The sequence below is a fragment of the Schistocerca serialis genome, chromosome 8 (genome assembly GCF_023864345.2).
Source record: "Schistocerca serialis cubense isolate TAMUIC-IGC-003099 chromosome 8, iqSchSeri2.2, whole genome shotgun sequence".
In the NCBI taxonomy this organism is placed as follows: domain Eukaryota; kingdom Metazoa; phylum Arthropoda; class Insecta; order Orthoptera; family Acrididae; genus Schistocerca; species Schistocerca serialis.
In genome coordinates, this window is record NC_064645.1 from 433,219,188 (window position 1) to 433,240,637 (window position 21,450).

The window sequence follows — 21,450 nt, forward strand, 5'->3', positions numbered from 1 at the left end:
AATAGGGGGAGACTTCAATCTACCAGGTATAGAATGGGATAGTCACACAATCAGAACTGGAGCCAGGGACAGAGACTCTTGTGACATTATCCTGACTGCCTTGTCCGAGAATTACTTCGAGCAGATAGTTAGAGAACCAACTCGTGAAGCTAACGTTTTAGACCTCATAGCAACAAATAGACTGGAACTTTTCGACTCCGTGAATGTAGAAGAGGGTATCAGTGATCATAAGTCAGTGGTTGCATCAATGACTACAAGTGTAATAAGAAATGCCAAGAAAGGAAGGAAAATATATTTGCTTAACAAGAGTGATAGGGCACAAATCGCAGAATATCTGAGTGACCACCATCAAACGTTCATTTCTGAGGAAGAGGATGTGGAACAAAAATGGAAAAAATTCAGAAACATCGTCCAGTACGCCTTAGATAAGTTCGTACCGACTAAGGTCCAAAGCGAGGGGAAAGATCCACCGTGGTATAACAATCATGTACGAAAGGTACTACGGAAACAAAGAAAGCTTCATCATAGGTTTAAGAGTAGTCGAATCATAGCTGATAAGGAAAAGCTGAACGAAGCGAAAAAGAGCGTAAAGAGAGCAATGAGAGAAGCATTCAACAAATTCGAACATAAAACATTGGCAAACAATCTAAACAAGAACCCTAAAAAGTTTTGGTCATATGTAAAATCGGTAAGCGGATCTAAATCCCCTATTCAGTCACTCGTTGACCACGATGGCACCGAAACAGAGGACGACCGAAGAAAGGCAGAAATACTGAATTCAGTGTTCCGAAACTGTTTCACTGCGGAAAATCGTAACACGGTCCCTGACTTCAGCCGTCGCACGGACACCAAAATGGAAAATATTGAAATAAACGATATCGGAATTGAAAAACAACTGCTATCACTTAGTAGCGGAAAAGCATCCGGACCAGACGAGATACCCTTAAGATTCTACAGTGATTATGCTAAAGAACTTGCCCCCTTTCTATCAGCAATTTATCGTAGATCGCTGGAAGAACGTAAAGTACCTAGCGACTGGAAGAAAGCGCAGGTCGTTCCCATTTTCAAGAAGGGTCATAAATCAGATGCGAATAATTATAGGCCTATTTCGCTTACGTCAATCTGTTGTAGAATAATGGAACATGTTTTGTGTTCTCGTATTATGACGTTCTTAGATAATACAAATCTCCTTCATCATAACCAACATGGATTCCGCAAACAGAGATCATGTGAAACTCAGCTCGCCCTATTTGCCCAAGAAATTCACAGTGCCGTAGACACTGGCGAGCAGATTGATGCCGTATTCCTGGACTTCAGGAAGGCATTTGATACGGTTCCGCACTTACGTTTAGTGAAAAAAATACGAGCTTACGGAATATCGGACCAGGTTTGTGATTGGATTCAGGATTTCCTAGAAGAAAGAACACAACATGTCATTCTTAACGGTTCAAAATCTGCAGATGTAGAGGTAATTTCGGGAGTACCGCAGGGAAGCGTGATAGGACCTTTATTGTTTACAATATACATAAATGACTTAGTTGACAACATCGGTAGCTCCGTGAGGCTATTTGCAGATGACACGGTTGTCTACAAGAAAGTAGCAACATCAGAAGACTCGTACGTACTCCAGGAGGACCTGCAGAGGATTAATGCATGGTGCGACAGCTGGCAGCTTTCCCTAAACGTAGATAAATGTAATATAATGCGCATACATAGGGGCAGAAATCCATTCCAGTACGATTATGCCATAGGTGGTAAATCATTGGAAGCGGTAACGACCGTAAAATACTTAGGAGTTACTATCCGGAGCGATCTGAAGTGGAATGATCACATAAAACAAATAGTGGGAAAAGCAGGCGCCAGGTTGAGATTCATAGGAAGAATTCTAAGAAAATGTGACTCATCGACGAAAGAAGTAGCTTACAAAACGCTTGTTCGTCCGATTCTTGAGTATTGCTCATCAGTATGGGACCCTTACCAGGTTGGATTAATAGAAGAGATAGACATGATCCAGCGAAAAGCAGCGCGATTCGTCATGGGGACATTTAGTCAGCGCGAGAGCGTTACGGAGATGCTGAACAAGCTCCAGTGGCGGACACTTCAAGAAAGGCGTTACGCAATACGGAGAGGTTTATTATCGAAATTACGAGAGAGCACATTCCGGGAAGAGATGGGCAACATATTACTACCGCCCACATATATCTCGCGTAATGATCACAACGAAAAGATCCGAGGAATTAGAGCAAATACGGAGACTTACAAGCAGTCGTTCTTCCCACGCACAATTCGTGAATGGAACAGGGAAGGGGGGATCAGATAGTGGTACAATAAGTACCCTCCGCCACACACCGTAAGGTGGCTCGCGGAGTATAGATGTAGATGTAGATGTAGATGTTACTTATGGGCTTTGACAGCCCTGGATACACCTGCTACATCTACATCTAAACACTGCAAACCACTGTGAGTGCATGGCAGAGGGTACATACCACTGTATCAATTATTAGGATTTTTTCCCATTCCATTCATGTATGGAGCACAGGAAGAATGATTGTTTGAATTCCTCTGTGCATGCCTTAGTTATCCTAATCTTATCCTCATGGTCTCATATGAGTGATAAGCAGTGTGTTGTAGTATGTTCCTAGAATCATCGTTTAAAGCCAGTTCTTGAAACTTCGTTAACCGACTTTCTTGGGATAGTTTATATCCATCTTCATGAGTCTGCCAGTGCAGCTTCTTCAGTATCAATGTGACACTTTCCCATGGGTCAGACAAACCTGTGACTATTTGTGCTGCCCTTCTCTGTCTACATTCAATATCTCCTGTTAGTCCTGTTTGGTATGGGTAACACACACTTGAACAGTATTCTGAATCGGTCATACTAGTAATTTGTAAGAAATCTCCTTTGTAGACTGATTGCACTTCCCCAGTATTCTACCAATAAAGCAAAGTCTACCACCTTCTTTGCCAATGACTGACCCTATGTGACTGTTCCATTTCATATTTCTACAAATATTTGCACCCTGATATTTGTATGGATTGACTGATTCCAGTTGTGACTTGCTGACACCGTAGTCATAGGATACTATCTTTATTTGTTTTATGAAGTGCACAGTTTTGCATTTTCAAACATTTAAAGCTAGTTTCCAGTCCTTGCACCACTTTGCCATCTTATCAAGACCTGACTGAATGTTTGTCCAGCTTCTATTAGACAACACTTCATTACAGATAACGGCTTCATCTGTGAGAAGTCTGAGGTTACTATTAATATTGTCTGCAAGGTCATCAACATACAACATGAACAGCAAGGGTCCCAATACACCTCCCTGAGGTACACCCAAAGTTACTTCTCCGTGTCATAATGACTCTCCATTAAAGACAACCTTCTGCATCCTCTCTACTAAAAAGTCCTCAACCCAGTCACAAGTTTCACTTATGATACTGAGACAGATGCTTTTTGAAAATCAAGAAATACTGCATTCATCTGACTGCCTTGATCCAAATCTTTCAGTGCACCATGTGAGAAAAGTGTGAGTTGGGTCTCAAAAATGATTAATGTTTTTGGAATTCATGCTGATAATTGATGTACAGAACTGTTCCTAATGCCCCATTCCTCCCATCCAATTCGAGCAGCAGGAAAACCAAAACACCTGACTCTGCAAACCACCATGAAGTGCTTGGCACTTAGCGAATGGGATTATTTGTAATCGGGAGAACAAGAACTCTTCAGAAAATTTGCACTCTTTATTGCCTATTAGCTAATAACTTGCTGTTTTTGTGACATAAAATTAAATATAGGATACATAAAACCAATAAAGACAAGAGACAAGCAAGAAAGTACACATTATCTTGCCACAGCTTTACGTGGCATGCTTTTCTTTCTGCGAAAGAGTCTGTTACCTCATAAAAGTTCATCAAACGTTTTGGTACATGAAAAATCAAAATGTCACTATCTAATAATGAAAAAGCTGTTAATACAAGTAATACCCAAGACTGGTGTGGTTTCTTGCTCTGATTACGTCTGTTCTGTCACTGTGTGCTAGATAAAACAAAATAGACCTTACTAGTATTGCACCAATTTTGTAACACATGCCAAGTAAATGAGACTGTTTTGGCACAAATGGTCATTTTCATAACACGACAAAATATAATTCACGAAGTACCAAATCAAATGCCTATTAGGCCTACTACAAGCAAAAAGCTTTATGTTAGGGAATAGTTTCACATTTCATTCATACACACCAGTTTCTCAAGCATGAGATCGAAAAGTAGACTCAAGAAATTTTTATATAAATTTGGAATCGTCTTATTCTTCCATAATTTGTGTGATGTCCCCGTTTTTTCTCCTTCCTTGTTCTAACAAACAATTTTGTCATCACCAGTTCTGTAGCTATTCCTGCCATTGTCAAAATCTGTTTGTCTATTAATTTCACTAACCCCGCCAGAATGACAGGTTTAGTTATCCCATGATTATTCTCCGGTTAGGCATTGTTACATGTTCGTAAAACATGTTTTCTGCTTTACTTCCAGAATAGAACGTAAGCGGCTGCTAGCCGGGGACTGTACAACTGCGCCTTACTAGTGTAGTGATCTGCCCAAAAACTTTCTGTCAAAATTTCACTTTCTTGGATACACCGAGAAGATATTATGTAATCTTTCTCAACTGTTATTCCTGTTAGTCGTTTATTTCCATTCTGGTAGTCTGAATCTACGCATTTTGCTAGTAATTATAACAACACTGATCATTCGCAAACCCAGTCAACCACATAATCAGACAGCAATTGGCATTCATCCGTTCGGCTTTACCCTGCTCAGCTCGTATAGCCCCGTCGCCTTTTGTCTGCGGAAAGTTTATTTCTAGATGCAATGAGTATTCTCCTGACAGAGACATCTCATACACTATGCACAAATTCAAAATTCAACTTATGATTCATTCAGAAATCAACTTAAATTTTTTTCAAAAATGTTCAAAAACCAACAGGGATGAAGTTCAAAATCATATGAATGATCGATAGACCAACGTGCGCTGGATGCTAAGTGCTTTGTGAAACAAGTTTTTTTTTCTCAAGAATATGAATTTGGCGTCCCCATTTCCCAGTAGCATCCAGATGCCTGCTGCGAGTGCTTGCACAGCCAGCAGCCACTTGCCTATAGCCAGAAGTGGGAGAATCTACTACTCAAACGCGACTCAACTGTTCATGCACATGAAGCCTGCTTGCACCTGCTAAAATGAATCTAATGTAAACAGTTGTGACTTCACACTCATTGGAGATGATTTGTTGTTATGAAGCATTGCATAGTCTTCCTAAAGCCTTTGACACATTTTCCTGTTGCCACACGCTTACATGAACACTGTGTGTAGTCGTATATGGCGCATTTCCTTTCCAATTTAAGTTATTTTCGTTTTTTTCTCTCGTTTATGTTTTATTGTTGAAGTGTTATTCTGCAGTAGCAGGATACAGTAATATCCTTTGTTAGAGCATCTGTTCTTACCAGTCAAAATTACAAAAATTTAACAGAAAACTAAAGCAATGAAAAATTCCCAGGTTTTTCCCGGTTTTCTCCCGGATGAAAAAATTCCTGTGTTTTTCCCGGATCTCCCGGTTGTCCCGGGTCGAATACACCCTGTTTTTGGAAATCAAGAAACACTTTCAATATCTGACTGCCTTTATCCAAAGCTTTCAGTATGTTATGTGAGAAATGTCCGAGTTGGGTTTCACATGATCAGTGTTTTTGGAATCCATGCTGGTTGGCAATGAGGAAGTCATTCTGTCCAAGATACCTCATTATGTGTGATCTCAGAATATGTTTTAAGATTCTACAATAAATCAGTGTCAAGGATGTTGGACGGTAGTTTTGTGGATCACTGCTACTACCCTTCTTGTAGATAGGTGTGACCTGTTTTTTTCCAAGAACTGGGCACAGTTTTCCATTCGAGTGATCTGTGATAGATTATAGTTTGTGACATACTACTGGGTGTGACAATGTGGTAAGCATTTGGTCATACCTATTTCATAGCATGGGAGTTGTTGGATTGTTAAAGTCTCCCCTGATGATTACAGTATGATCTGAGAACTTACGTACAAGTGAATAAGGGTTTTCTCTGAAGGTTTTGGATACATGAGGAGAATGAGTCTGGTGGGTGATAGAAGGATCCAATTATCATTTTATGCTCACACCTGATACTGAGTCTTGCTGAAACACATGCACATATGCTGCATGTTGCACTTAAATTTCCTCCCAAAATCTCACTGCTATTGATTTCTGGTTTTAGCCACTTTTCTGTACCAAGTGTTATGTGAGCCCACGGCTTTTCATGAGCGTTTCAAACTTTAACATTCTGCTGTGAGTGCATGCTGTGGCTCGATGTATTGGTCACTGTTCTTTTTACCAGGACATCCAGATGAGCACTGCATCCCCTTCACCTTCCATGGTAGAATTCCTGTTTGGTATATGAAATTGAGACGTATCTCTGCCTTTGAGATATATCTCAAATTCCATACTCCATAACATCAACTTTACCATGGGAGATGAAGTGGATGGAGTCCTCCCCTTTCTTGATATCCTGGTAAAAAGAAAAGCAGATGGCGCATTGGACCACAGTGTGTTCCGTAAGAAGATGTTCACCAACCTATACTTACAGTGAACAGCTGTCAACATGATCAACACAGAGGAACGGTGTGCTCAAAATGATCGTATGTAGGACTCACACTTTTTCTGCAAATGAGAACCTCTGCCAGTGACTTGAACATCTGAGGACAGTGTTCCAAAAAAAAAAACGACTACGTGGAGTGGCAAATTCAGGATGAATTCTTCAGAAACATCGAGTGAAGTCTTGTGTTCCACCCTCCAGCTGTGTTGTTATGTGGTGTCAAGAACAACCTTGGACTATGGAAATCTGTGGTCTATCAGATCCCCTGTTGACATGGCACAATGTACGTAAGTCAGTCGGTATGTACTGTTGAAGATTGTTGCCGACAACACCAGCAGCACATCAGCCTGCAGCAGGCTAACAAGTTGGTAGCCATGGAACATTGCCTATCAGAGTTACACAGAATGGATTACAACCTTACCAATGTTCTGCCAAAGACATCTAACTTCTCGAACTTAACATCTTTAGTAAGCACTGGTAACATGCATTGAACATGATTAAGAAGAGGATGGAGATATTCCACAACAATTGTGGAATGACTTCAGGGGTAGGCAAAGCAACAGTGGAGACATCACTAACTTGTGTCCCTGGGCACAAACCCTAGACAAGGCGACTTGGCGGCAGGAGGAGAGGGGGAGGAGATGTTGGACACATACCTTCACCTGGGCAGGGACTGCATACAGAATGCCAGGTTGGAGAGAGGGGAGAAGAGATTTAACTCTGCGCCAGCTCTGAGGTGATAAGTTTGTTAGTGCATCTGAGAAGGACAATGTGATTGTGTACCAAAATATTGTGCCTGTTGGACATTGACATCCGGCTGTTCACCTGTGAACTTCATAGTATATTTTGATGAAACTTTATAGTATCTTTACTGTATGGTTATTATTGTCAATGTATCTTACTCCAGTCAGAAGAGTGAAAACAGAAATGTATAATCTGCCAGGAATCATACAGTGTGGGTTTTCGTGGATGGTGTTACATCATTTAAGACTTCCAGTTTGAAGGCGCACTGTCAATGAGTGAAACCATTTCCTGATGTTTCATCTTTGGAGTAAAATGGTAGCTACATCAATGGCTCAAGGCTTCCCCAAATTTATAGAGCTGCATAGAGAGGACCACCAGTTGTCAAGTAATACTGATTGTGTGATTATCTGTGGCTTGCGCTAATCGATAGTCATTTTCCTGGCACAAAGTTAACATCCATGCTCATCAAAATTAACACATTCTTCTTTTATATTAATATTATTGTGGTATTTGTAAATTTTTATGATCACTATATGTGTGCACATACGAATGCATTGTTATTGCTAAAATGCTCATCTTACTGAATTTGATTTTATGATTTCCATCTTCTTGACACATCTCAATAGTATTAACCCAAAAGTTCAGTTTATAATGGAGAAAGAGAGCAATGGGCATATCAGTGCTCAAAGTGTCAACAGACTTTGGGCCTTAAGGTTTACAGTTGAGCTACACATACACTGATTGATACTTCTGAGAGGACTCAAGCCATTGCCTAAGACAAAAAAGAGGTGTCATCAAAATTTTGCTGGACAGGGCTCGTAAAATTTGTGAACTGGTTTGTTTATAAGATGAGTTGAATCACTTACAGTCTGATTTCTAGAAAAATGGTTGCTCTAGTAAGGAGGTGGATTGAGCACTCTGTACAAGAAGGGAGAAAGTCGGAACTAATGAGGAACAATAGCTGCCAACTGAGAAAATTTTCCTCCTGTTTTTTAACAAAATTACAGATTGCACTGGAAAGTGTTGGTGAAGCATGGGGTCGAAACTGTATTAGATCCATGAAGAAGATAAAAGAGTGCTTAAGAATGATGTATAGCATCCGCTAGCAACATCTGGGATATATAAAATTCTTTGTAGCAAGTATATATTCGAACCACAAAAGGAACTTCCAACTGTGACATACTGGTAAGTCGGCCATACATGTTTTCCGAGATGGAAAACAACAAAACAAAATTAAATGAAATGAGTGTTTCAGCAAAGACTATGCATTAACATGTGCCATGTATAGAGAAACCACAGAGATTTACAAACACCATAATATTTTAAGTTAGGTAAAGTGTGAATGTCGACTTTGAGTCAACAGAAAGACGATCAATTACTTTTAATCCAGAACAACACTGCTAGCCAGAGGTAATCATACGATCAGCATCATACGACAAATAGTGGTGCCCTTTATGCAGCTCTATAAATTCAGGTGCCCCTCGAGCCCTTGATTCAGTTGGTTCTTACGTCCAAAGATTTCTCTCTCAGTCTGAGACAAAATGTGAGGACATAGTTTTACATATCGACTATAGCCTCTCGGCCCTGAATTTTTAATGAAATTTGTCTGGAAGTCAGTGACACCCTACTGGTAAAAAATGGATATCTTAGACCAGAGGTTCCCAAACTTTTGTTTGTCACGCCCCCCTTAAAAATATAGAGATTTTTATTAATTATCAAGAAACTATTGAAAAATTTGTGATGGTGATGTCATGTAACATGGTGGGCTGTTAATGTATCTAGTCGCAGTTATTACGTCATCAGTCTAGTCTAGTGATTATAAGCCACTCCTAAAGTAAAGAAAGTCCTTGGTAAACAAGGAAAAATATTTGCGACCTTTGCAGTTTAGTGGATGCGGGACATTATTTTAAGTTGAGTGTAGCTTATTACTTTCACTCATTATCAAAAATAGTCACTCAGTCAAGGTGTTAACGAACATCACTGATTTGTACGCCTATAATGCTCCCCATTGTCATTGCGCATAGGTTGGCATTTATGTCAACGACGACAGTTACCAAACGGTGACAAACGCTCAGTTCTCAGAACCAGACAAAAAATAAAAAATAAGTTTTACGAAATAATTTTGCAGACTACACTGAACTTTAAAAAATATGAATAAAACAACTTCCTTACCTTGATTACATTCCCTTGCTGCACACCATTTCTACACCAGTATACGATTTTAGATATTGAGATAGGACTGCGGGAAGTGGGACGCCAAATGATTGCATTTAGCACCATAATCTATCATTAATACCTGCACATTCATTTTTATTAAAATATCGATATTAAAAATAAATATTAGGTTTATACCGCTAACTCCACCCGCGCCCCCCCTTGCAACATCATCACGTCCCCCCAGGGGGGCGCGCTCACCAGTTTGGGAACCTCTGTCCTAGACAAACAAACAGAAAAAAAATAGAAATTTTGCAACAATGAAAAATGAAAAAATGAAAGACAGTGTTACGTGGTTTGGACCTCTTTGCTTGTCAGACATTCAACTTGCAATGACTGTGAATATTGCTAACATTAAACTTGTGAAACAGTAGATCTCTTAAAACCATGAATAACAAATAATATTAATTTGCTTTCCCTTTAAGAATACAGCATTCAGAGGAAGTGAAGTCATTTAATCCAAGCAACTGTCCTGTGTATTGCACTCCCTTCCTTATTATCCATATATTATGAAGCATAGTTGTTACATTGTAATAGCTACCTCATAGTTTAAACAACATTAAAATATGGAGTAAGAGCAAATGCATTATACATAAGGTCCGGGAACACTTTCAATTGTTTGTTGCGCAAGAACTAAACATTTTGCAGATGTCATACACACTGCATTTTGAAGAGAAACTCTGAAAGTTTTTTTTACAAACATTCAATATGTGAACCATGAGTGACCTGGCAGACACCGTATGGTAATCGAATTCTTGCCATACCTGTCCCAGCATGGCATTGTTGACTGTGGCAGTCACTTCCCGTATTCTCTCTCAGAGCTCTGCTACATCACCAGATCTTTGATGTGTCCCCACAGAAGAAAGTCACACAGAGTGAGATCAGGTGATCGGGGAGGCCTTTTCATGAAACTGCAAACAGAACTCAAAACGCTTGTCTTCGTTGTCATCATTGAGCTTCTGCATTAGCTCCAATTTGAATGGTTTCATAGACAGTTTCCGTTGCAGGACTTTCCACACTGTCATTGGAGCCATTTCAAGTTCACGGGGCACACGACGCACCAATTTCTTTGGACTCCTTATGAATGTCTCTTGTAAGCGTTCAACATTCACTTCACTCGCACTGGGACATCCACTTCTCTTTGCCGGGCACTACCAGTGGTAAATGGTCTTCCTTGATGGTGGCTTCTTACCGTACTTTGTTCTAAACATCCATTGAACAGCTGTAGCACACTTGTTTTTGTTGAACTCCAACACACAGAAAGCTCGCTCCACACCTGAACTTGCGATGTTTGCGACTAGCGCTGACTATTGGCAAATTACCAAACTACACTGTGGCAGTATACATGAAAAAAAAAAAAAATTCTCTTCAAATGACATATGTATGATATCTGTACAATGTTTAGTTCTTGTGCAATAAATAATTGAAAGTGTTCCCAGACTTTATGTACATCCTGTATTTACAGATAAATAGTACTTATTCTGCAAAGTTAGTTTCAGTATCATAGATGGTTCCTTTGTCCGTGTATAACCTGTTGAAAAGATTTTGTCCAGCGTCATTCAGACGACAAGTTGCTGGAACATTGTTACTTTCAACAATACTTTTTTTATTTGCATGATCTTGAAACATAATTTACCATCTTTGACACTTTTCAAATATACATTGTGCAACTTGCTTGAGACGTACAAAGAAGATAATCAATCAGAGAGAAACATGTACCAATCTCAATGCTGAACCCACTCAGATGCACTTGGCGCCAAAAATTTGTATATGTGTTATGAACCCAGCTTCCAGTACTTGTCTTAATTGCAGTTGTTTTTCAGCTTTAATTTGTATCTTGTTTTCTGAAAATAATTATTTAAGTAAATATGTAGCCTTAGGCTTTATACGCTGATGAGCCAAAACATTATGAGCATCTTCTTAATAGTATGTTGGTTCACAGCCATGATTCTGTGTGCCATGAATTTTACAATTCCTGATTGGTTTTCGGAGGTACCAAATGTCTACACGCAGATCTCAAAATTACCATTAATTAGGGGCCGGTGGTTTGTAAAAGCAGAGCTGGCACTCGACAGTGTCTCACATGTATTCTAGCAGATTCAGCTTGGGCAAATTTTATGTCCAATACATCAGTGTGAGTTCACTGTCATGCTTCTCAAACCACTGTAGTAGAATTCTGACATGAACAGTTATACTGCTGGAAGATACCATTGTTGTTGAGGAAGACAGCAAGTATGAAGGGCTGTAGGTGGTTCACAGTAATGGTAACATAGTCCTCAGCTATCATGTGACAACTTTGATTACTACCACAAGTCCTATGGAAGCCCAGGTGAATATTCACAATAGGATAATATTTCCCTTAGCCTGCATCCATAACATGTTGTATGTTTTGAGCAGCCATTTGTCTGGATGATGGCATATTCAGATATGACCATCGATCTGATGAAGGAAAAAATTTGATTCATCTAATCTGACAACACGTTTCCATTGAATAACAAAAACCACAGGATGCTCAATAACCATTCAAATTATCATAAAATTATAACAATTAAAAAGTTAAGAATAATGAGGTGTTTCCAAAAGCCTCATAGCTGTATAAAGGTGCTTTATTCTCAGCTGCTGGTTTTATGTCAGTATAGATGTGAGGGAATAGGATATAGTTGTAGGTAAACAACTAAAATTCTCTCAGATACAGATTTATTAGCACTTCGCTTCTACACAGATACAAGTCCGGAGGCTAACTGCCGTTAGTAGCCAACATCCTCCCAAAGCCCTCTCCTCAAAGATAGCACACTTCACACTTATACACTGAACAAATATTGATATTTATGGCACTCTACACCACATAGACCCCCCCCCCCCCCCCCCCCCTGTGCAGTATGGAGTACGTCCCTTTGAATGGGGGGGGGGGGGGTGAGAAGTTAGGAAGGTAACGTACAGTTCTTCCACATCAGGCGGAAGCGGTCAACTGGTAGGAGACCGGGGGGTGAAACCCGGTACGTCGGCGGCGAAGTCAGCAAGCGAAGCCGGTGGCTGAATACGACATCCAGCCCTGGAGTTAGCAGGCAGGCGGAGAATCACCTTGCCAGAAGGCCTAACAAAGGCACGTAAATTGCCACACGCAGCACTTGTGCTCAATTTAAAGTGGTGCACCACACGAGTTTCTGCACTTCCTTCCTCAACATTGTCACACCTGAGTACCACACACACCGTATTGCCATCTACGACAACAGATAATTTCTGTATGTCATCAGGGTGTACGTGTGTTGTGAATTCTTGGGTGGCACCTGTACGAGCAATGGTAGGGAGGCAGGGAGATGTGGGAAAGCCATGGCAGGGGCAAGCATCTGCGAAGAGGGGGGTGGCAGGTGCACTGGACTGCTCAGGTGACAACCTCGGGCGATCAGCTGACAGATGAGTGAGCGTGACCGAAGGCAACAAGGAGCCACTGTGGATTGAATGATGTGACAAAGAGCTGTCACACGAAGATGGTAACACAATGGTAGAATCCGAGTGGTTGGCAGTTCGACTGCGAGGGCTGTGAGGAGTGAAACCTCGAAAAGATTGGCCACTCGAATTAGATGAACGCGGAGAAGAAGCAGTGCTCGGCAGGGAAGCACACTGTGGAGAATCAATACCCGAATGTATGGTATGAGAAGATGGATGGCCGCTCGAAGTAGGAGTGGCAGAAATAGGGGCAGAATCAGGGAGGTTCACCTGAGACTCAATGAAAGCTGGTTTCACTCGGTTGAGTGAGACCGTGGTTACAGAGTCTTTTATGAGGAGATCCATGTTATTCTTGGAGCGTTTGACGACCTTCTAAGGACCTGTGTAGGGTGACTGAAGCGGGGCTTTGATTGAGTCGTCTCTGAGAAACATGTACTCACAAGAGTCTAGTGTGCGCGGTATGTACACGTGCAGAGGTGTATGAGTAGCCGGAGATGGCAGCTGAATTTTGCTGCAGTGCAAGTGCATTCGCTCGAGAAGTGAAGGGAGTTCAGAGGGCTGTGGAAGTGGGGTGGGAGTGACTAATTCTCCAGGCAAAACCAGAGGTTGGCCATACACAAACTCGGCTACGGAACCGTTGAGGTCTTCCTTGAAAGTCGCACGAAGGCCAAGAAGCACGAAGGGTGGCGCTTCTGTCCATAGTGAGTCATGGCAACGCAAGACAGACTTTAAGGTGCGATGCCATCACTCGACAAGCCAATTGCTTTGGGAGTGGTATGCGGAAGTATGAATTTTGACAATACCATACATTTTACATATGTCGGAGAAAACTGAAGACTCGAATTGTCGTCCCTGGTCAGTGGTGAGGTAAACAGGTGAGCCAAATCTAGAGATCCACGAATCTAAGAATGCCTGACTTACTGTCTCAGAGCTAATGTTCGGAATAGGCACAGCCTCAGCCCACCGAGTCATCCTGTCAATAGCTGTAAACAAGTAACGGAAACCCTCGGAGGGGGGCAAAGGGCCTAGGAGGTCCACATGAACATGGTGAAACCAGCCTGGTAGTTGGGCAAAACAGCCAAGGGGTGGGGAAGTGTGCCTGGAAACTTTGTTCTGTTGACACAACACGCATGCCCTGGCCCAAGACTGACAGTTGCGGCGCATGTTTCTCCAGACAAATTGTTCAGATACCAGATGGGTGGAAGCTTTGACACCGGGGTGTGCTAATGTGTGTAATTTGTCAAAGACCTGGCATTGAAGGGGCTTAGGAATGAATGGCCGCAATGTACCAGTCGATTCATCACACCACACTAAGTCAGATATGCCAGGGAAAGTAGAGCGTACCGGTTGGAGAGAGGAGCTGTGGTCCGAAATTAACTGTGTGGTATCGGGGTCTGCCAATTGCAACCAAGGTAGGTCCATTAAGTCAATTAAGGTTGTGACAGCACCAACGCGTGAGAGAAAATCAGCAACCACATTGTCCGCTCCTCGGATGTAGCGAATGTCATTTGTAAATTGCAAGATGTAATCAATGTGATGAAAGCGTCATGAGGGCGGATCAGTGAGCACATAGAAATATCGTCCCTCAACATCAGTTCTGAAGTGTCTTACGGCCTCGTAAACTGCAAGTAATTCTCTGTCGAATGCTGAGTATTTCTTCTGCGAGTTGTTTACCTTTTTTTGAGAAAAACTGCAGGGGGGTCGTAACATCATTGTATGTCTGACTCAGTACTGCACTAACAGCATTGTCACTAGCGTCATTAGTGATAAACATTGTGGCATCCGCATGTGGGTGAGCAATAGTGGCAGCAGAGGCCAACAGCTGTTTGAGTTCGTTAAATGCCTTGTCCATGTCTGGTGTCCATGGGACCTGGCGGGTGCCAGAAGTTTGTGGGCCAGCGAGAGCATCTGTGAGAGGAGCCTGCACCGCAGAAGCGGCTGGCAAATGTTTACAGTAATAATGAACTGTGCCGATGAACCTGCGTAATTCCCTTTAGGTCTGGGGGCGTGGCATCTCGAGAACAGGCTTGATCTTGTCCTGCGGTGGTGTCAGACCGTCCGATGACACAACATAACTTAGGAATGTGACGGATGACTGGTGCAATTGAGTCTTTTTATTGTTCAGTTCAATACCAACGGTTGCTAAAATATCTGTTACGACTTGAACACGCTCCTTACTCTGTTCCAAAGTAGAAGCAAAAACCAATATGTCGTCCATGTATACGAAACAAAAGTCTAGATGGGATAAAGTTTGATTGATGAAATGCTGCCACGTTTGGGGGGTGTTTTTCAACCCAAACGGCATAAATTTGTATTGAAACAGCCCAAAGGGAGTGTTTATGGTAGTCTTTTCAATATCCTCCGGAGCCATAGGAATCTGATGAAATGCATGCTTACAGTCCAAAACAGAGAAGTACTTTGCACCTGCGAGTGCATAATTGAAGTCCGCAATGTGTGGGACTGGGTATTTATCAATGATGGTGCGGGCATTTAAACGCCTATAGTCTCTGACCATACACCAAGTACCGTCTTTCTTTTGGTCAAACAGTATAGGACTAGCCCAGCAACTGGAAGAAGGTTCAATTATTCCCTTTTGTAATAGATCGTCTAATTGTTCTTTTGCAATTTTCATAAATTCCGGCTTGAGGCGGCGTGGGCGTTGCGATATGGGTGGCCCATCGATTAGACGTAACCGATGAACTGTGCCATTAGTGACTACTGCAATACGTGGCGCGGCACGACAGTCAGATGTCCGTAAAGCGGAGCAGGCGGTGGCGGACGGGCAAAGTTGTGGCACTGAGATGCGACAGACGCTTGAACAGTGTGAGGATCGTAGTCAAAATGTGCATTCTCATTGACGTGGTAGCTCAGAGAGAAGCCACAAGTACTTAAGTATGCCAGTGAATGTCTGTTATGCACAGTGTATTCACTCGGCCGTGAGTGGTGGGGCTGGTTGTAGATGTCCGGGTAGTTACTGTCCAGCACAGAATTGTTGACTTGATTAGAAGCAACACAAGGATCCCACACATGTCCACTAGGATGCACACTCAGTGTGATATTTGCTGTTTGGCAAGCATTGAGCATCTGTTGACTAACCGGTGCGGAAGGATACACATGTGGCGGGAACTGATTCAAGTTTGAATTTACTACTGGATTTTCCAAAGTAGCAAAACTTCGCTCAACGCCACAGACTGTATTGAATTGTGCGTTCGACACAGGAGTAGAAATGTTCTGAACAACACTCTGTGGAGACCACGTGGAAAGGTCTAGGCTAACAAAGCCAGAGTCTGCGACCATTGGCAGTTGGAAGAAACTGGCGGCACTCGATGAATTCCACTGCATGTTTGGGCTGAAGGATTCTGAAGAGTCTTGCAGCATGTCCACTATGACGGCAGGAGTGCTGGAGAGATGTTGCTGAAATCCGGGCAGTGGTGAGTGCTGAAAGGCCATTGTCTGAAGCTGAACAAGGGCCCTCGCGATCGCGAAGAAACCTGACACAGTAGACGCGTTAATAACCTTCGGGCGGTAACTCGGGTGCGTATTACACAAAAAACGGGGTCACCAGTGAGGGACTAGGATATAGTTGTAGGTAAACAACTGAAATTCTCTCAGATACAGATTTATTAGCACTTCGCTTCTACACAGATACAAGTCCGGAGGCTAACTGCCGTTAGTGGCCAACATCCTCCCAAAGCCCTCTCTTTAAAGATAGCACAGTTACACACTGAGCAAATATTGATATTTATGGCGCTCTACGCCACAGATGCATCTTCAGTTTTATCTGCCAAGAATATAAATCACTGTGTGGTGAAATGGTAGAAATACAGAATCAGAAATAGTGTTGGCATTCAACAAAAAACAAATACATTGGTTATATTTTCATGAAATAGATTGACAATTACGGAATTTCAACATTTGGGAAGTTATCCACATTAAGAGTCAAACTACGTTGGTGTGTTGTCACAATAAAACTGAATACACGCAAAAGATGTATGTGAAAAGTGTACAAAGCATGACTTCTGAATGAGCCATGCCAAGAAAAAAGCAGGGAAAAACAAATAATGAATGAAACATTAATGTGAATGGGGATAAAATGCCTAAAAATTAACCATGTAGGGAGAATGTTTATGTACATGGGAAGATATCATCAGAAAATTAATACTATAGTATGGAACTGAACACCGAGAATGCAAGAAATATGAAAAATAGCTTATGGAATAACAGCCTGTAGTATATATTACAGGATTTGTTGACATAAGCTGTATAAAACTGGTATAAGTAAAACTTGAAATCCTGCATGATATGTGTACATCTGGCATACTGCTAACACCTAGATATGGTGAAAGCAGCCCGTGGAAGCTAACAATGCACTGGAAGGTGGAAGGCCACAATGTCAAAGAGAAATTACTATTGAGTGTTCAGTATTTTTTATTGTTATTCACAGAGTATCTGAGCTATGGTTGTCCTCTCCATAAGGTTGATGTATCAACATTCCGTTGGTCTACATTCCAGTCTCAAATATCTTGTGCTTGCTGCAGTTACAATGGGTGATGTCATTGGGTCAGTGTGGGAAAATGATGCAGGGGTTGCCAACTGTAGAGCCTGATGTCCAACAGTGTGCACTGAACAGTGTGCTCTTAATTTTACCTCCCCCAAGATTCGTTCCCAGGCATTGGTTCATAACATTCAGACCTTTGTCAAAGTTGCTTATGTCAGTAGATTCCCAATTTGCAGCGCATAACATTGCTAGAATGATTACCCTTTCTTCTCTGTTTCTCTTATATACTTTTCTTAATCAATGGAAAATCCAGGATGGAATGTAACAATATTATGAAAAGGAAAGTTGTTACTCACCATATAGCAGAAATGCTGAGTCGCAGATAGGCACAACAAAAGGACTGTCACAATCTCGACTATATGGTGAGTAGCAACTTTCCTTTTCATAATATTGATACTGACATGGCTGCAGTGCCTAATAGGATCATTCAGCTTTTCAGTGGGCAGTGGTCAAAATGTTTCGGCCCATCAGTGTACCTGCTTCTTACTGAGTTCTTTCTTGTCATATGTTGTCTTTGTGGTACCTTCTTTCAAACTGAACTTTCATTTTTTCAGGACTGTTACCGAAGAAAGGAGGTTGCTGCGGACAGTGAGAAGCATGGGAGTGACAATAAAACCATTGTAATTCAAATTTCGGACTCAGATGATGACTGCTCTGGAAATAATAGTGCCGAGAGTGGTAAAATTCAAGGAGGGGATGAAACAAAAAATGGTGAGAGTTATGACATAAAAGAGCGTTCAGATTTGCACCTCGATATACCTCACTCCAGAAAAGTTACTTTTTGGGTTACAGAGCGCAGACAGAGGAGTCACCGTACATTTAGCACAGAGAGACGAAGAGAGAAGAAAGTAATTATCTTTAAAAAAATTAATGGAGAATACAGAAGTACAGAGAGAAGTGTTAATGCAGTACAGCAAGAAAGCAGCTCTCTCTCACAAGTAGTAGAAGAATCACCTCCGCATGGCAGATCATCCCAACTTCCCTCCACAGAAGAATTGGCCAGGGACATAAGCTCTCATTCACAGAAACATATTGAACAAGTGACCCAACGTGAGCATGATATTCAGGTTCCAGAAAGTTTTTATCATTCCTCAAGTATCAACCTTCAAAGCAATTTTATTCATTTAAATGACTCAAATAGGCCTTTACTTGACAAAGAAGATCCGAACAAAAGTAGCACATGTCTACCAGATTCTGCTGAAGAATGTAATAATTCAAATGCAAACGATGCATTAAAAATGAAAGGCAGCGCACAACAATTTCAAGAGATGACTGAAGAAAAAACACAGGACATACACCTAAGTAATTCCCAACATGAAAAGCTACAGCACGATACTACCAAAAGAAAACTTGCTAGTGCAGAAGAAATTACAGAATCCGAGAATCAGATAAGTATCTCTGCTGTTCCTGGACCTGATATGCATTTGTCGGTTAACAAAGATCAAAGTGCTAGCCCTCAACTGAACAGCAGCTTGCCAGTGCCAGGTAATAACTGTTTGAGAGAGGGAACTACACCAAAAAGTGATGGTGAAACAGAAAATGTATCATTGGATCACAGTGAATTAGTTACAGGCAATGACAGAAAACATTCAGAAAAATGCGATGAACGAAAGCTAGCACATCTAACAGTAGACACTGACTGTAGAGTGCAAAAGAGTTGTGAAGCTTCAAATAACATAGACAAGAAACAGACTGATGGTATTCATGGAGGGGCTTTGAACAACGTGTGCCAAGAAACCTGTGAATCATCTGGTGATATGGTTATGAGACAGGATACTAACATCCACCAGGCAGATATGAATGATGTGGCTCAAGAGCCTTGTGAAATGTCCGGTAATATTGTTAAGAAAGTGGCCGATGACACTCATGAAATAGATTTGAATAATGTGGCACTAAAAACCTTTGAAGCATCTGATAACATACTGTTGAAACAAGTTGATAAGGTCCATGGAGCAGATTTGAATGATGTGGGTGTGAAGGAGAGACTCTTTGCAGCTCAGATATCAACAAAACAGGATTCCAAAAGTAGAGGGGATGTTAGACAATCTAAGGAAGAAAGCAAGTTGGAATTACATTGTGACGAGAATCGGCAACAACATTTCAATACAGATAAACAACATTCCTTAAATGAAACTAATGAAATGAGCCAATCAAATAACAAGCAAAACACAGAAGATACGAAGATGGAAAATTCAACTGATAGCAGGACTAACCCAGAGGACCTGATAGACGAGATGGAAGTAACAGGCAAGTTAAAGAAGCCGGATGAAACAACTAATGAATTAGAAGGCATTGCTGTAGCTAGGGAGGAGACTCAAGACAATTCTAATAAAGAAACACTAAGTCCTGGGGCAGTGTGTGTGACATCACAGTGTGAGTATGTTACAACTGACACAAATTTGCGGGAAAGGATAAACCTAAAAGATACCACCAGCCCATCACATGTAGTCACCACTGTTGCAGCAGACAGTGAGACACCACAACCAGGAGCTGAAGTGTCTTCAGGAAATTTAATTGATCAACTGTTACAGAGTCAGCAAAATTCTAAAGTCTTTGATCCTCTCGTGTCCTTGATAAAGACAAGACCAATTGTTGGGGATTCTGCTTTGCGGTATGAGATGATGGTAAAGAAGGAGCTGGCTAGGATATACCAGAAGGAAGCTAAGCAAAAGAAGAAGAAAAGTAAAAAGCAAATAAGCTCTGCAGGTAAATCAGAAACAAAGAAGACCAAAAAAAAACCAAAAGGATTTTGCAGCTTTAGTGGTAACGATAAAGGCATGGATGGATGTGGACCTGGAAAAGGTGGGTTCGGTGGAGACACACTTACTTTTACAGCTATTGTGAGGAGCTATGGTGGTGACTGCATCTCCAACTTGTACCGTAGTCTCTCGACTAAAGGTGTTAACATTCACAAAAAGTGCAAGGCGCTTATGAAACAGTCTACAGATTTTTCAAATTCTTTAGATATTACATGTTGGTTGCTCTATTTTGGTTTCCAACATGTGTGTCTGTTCAGTATTTAACAGCAGGTAGAAGTGGACAAAATAGAATGTGCTCTGTCAGAAAAATTTATTTTAATTGTGGTAACTCAGTAAATGTCACAAAAAACCCTCATTGACAGTTCTGTATGAAGTCTCTGTAAAAAATGACAAAATTGAAACAGCAGCACAAATGTACCATTTTTACCTACTTAAATTGCAACTGCAAATATCTACCTGAATATCAGCTCAAGGGACAGATGTGCCTATGTTTTGCAACATCCAGAGTTGTTTTAGGTCTACGAGTGATTTCTCACAAAATTGTAACTTCACAGAAGTGATAAAAATGCCAAAGCTGCTTGTGTAAGACTGAAAAAGTTAATTTTATATGTAAAAAGAAATACAATTAAATAAGATAAGTTTATTTTGTTTAATTATCACTGAAACTGAAAAAAAAGAAAAACTAAGATATGTGGTTACAGTTATTTTGCTCTTATCTATAAATCTATCGTTGTATGCTGATGTTATTTGTATGAAGATTTGTAAAATTTATTAAAAAGTGGATTGCAAATGATTTTTTCCTTTTTTTATGAACATAGAACACTGTTACATTCAAATAATTAAATGGCTAAGAGATGCACTCTAATTACTCTTGATGAGAGTACATGTATTTTTATGCCTTTTGTTTGCAAATGTCTGGATTGTTGAGGACAACTTTTCAGAAAATGGAGAAAGTAAGTATTAAATGACTAGATTACATCAGATGCAAGTGTCACTCTCTTTGACAAGTTTTAGGCAAAAAGGCAGTATTATGTCTGGTAAGGGGCTACTGAAGCAATTGGAGAGGTTATCAGAAGAAA

The 21,450-nt window shown here is 41.0% G+C and overlaps 1 protein-coding gene across 4 annotated transcripts in view; it reads left to right on the forward strand.

Annotated features, from left to right (window-relative positions):
- LOC126416442 (uncharacterized) overlaps positions 1-21,173 on the forward strand; it is a 97,007-nt gene extending 75,834 nt beyond the window's left edge. For 2 of the 4 annotated variants that reach the window (XR_007575459.1, XR_007575458.1), the window contains 2 exons: positions 18,167-18,323; positions 18,405-18,540. Coding sequence is in view for 2 of the 4 variants with exons in the window: in XM_050084165.1 (XP_049940122.1) it covers positions 18,167-18,323; positions 18,405-20,635 (2,388 nt within the window). In the remaining 2 variants the exon portion in view is untranslated. Of the gene's footprint in view, positions 1-18,166; positions 18,324-18,404 lie in introns of all 4 variants that reach the window. The other 2 variants (XM_050084165.1, XM_050084166.1) reach the window with 1 other exon arrangement.
- Positions 21,174-21,450: the final 277 nt, after the last annotated feature.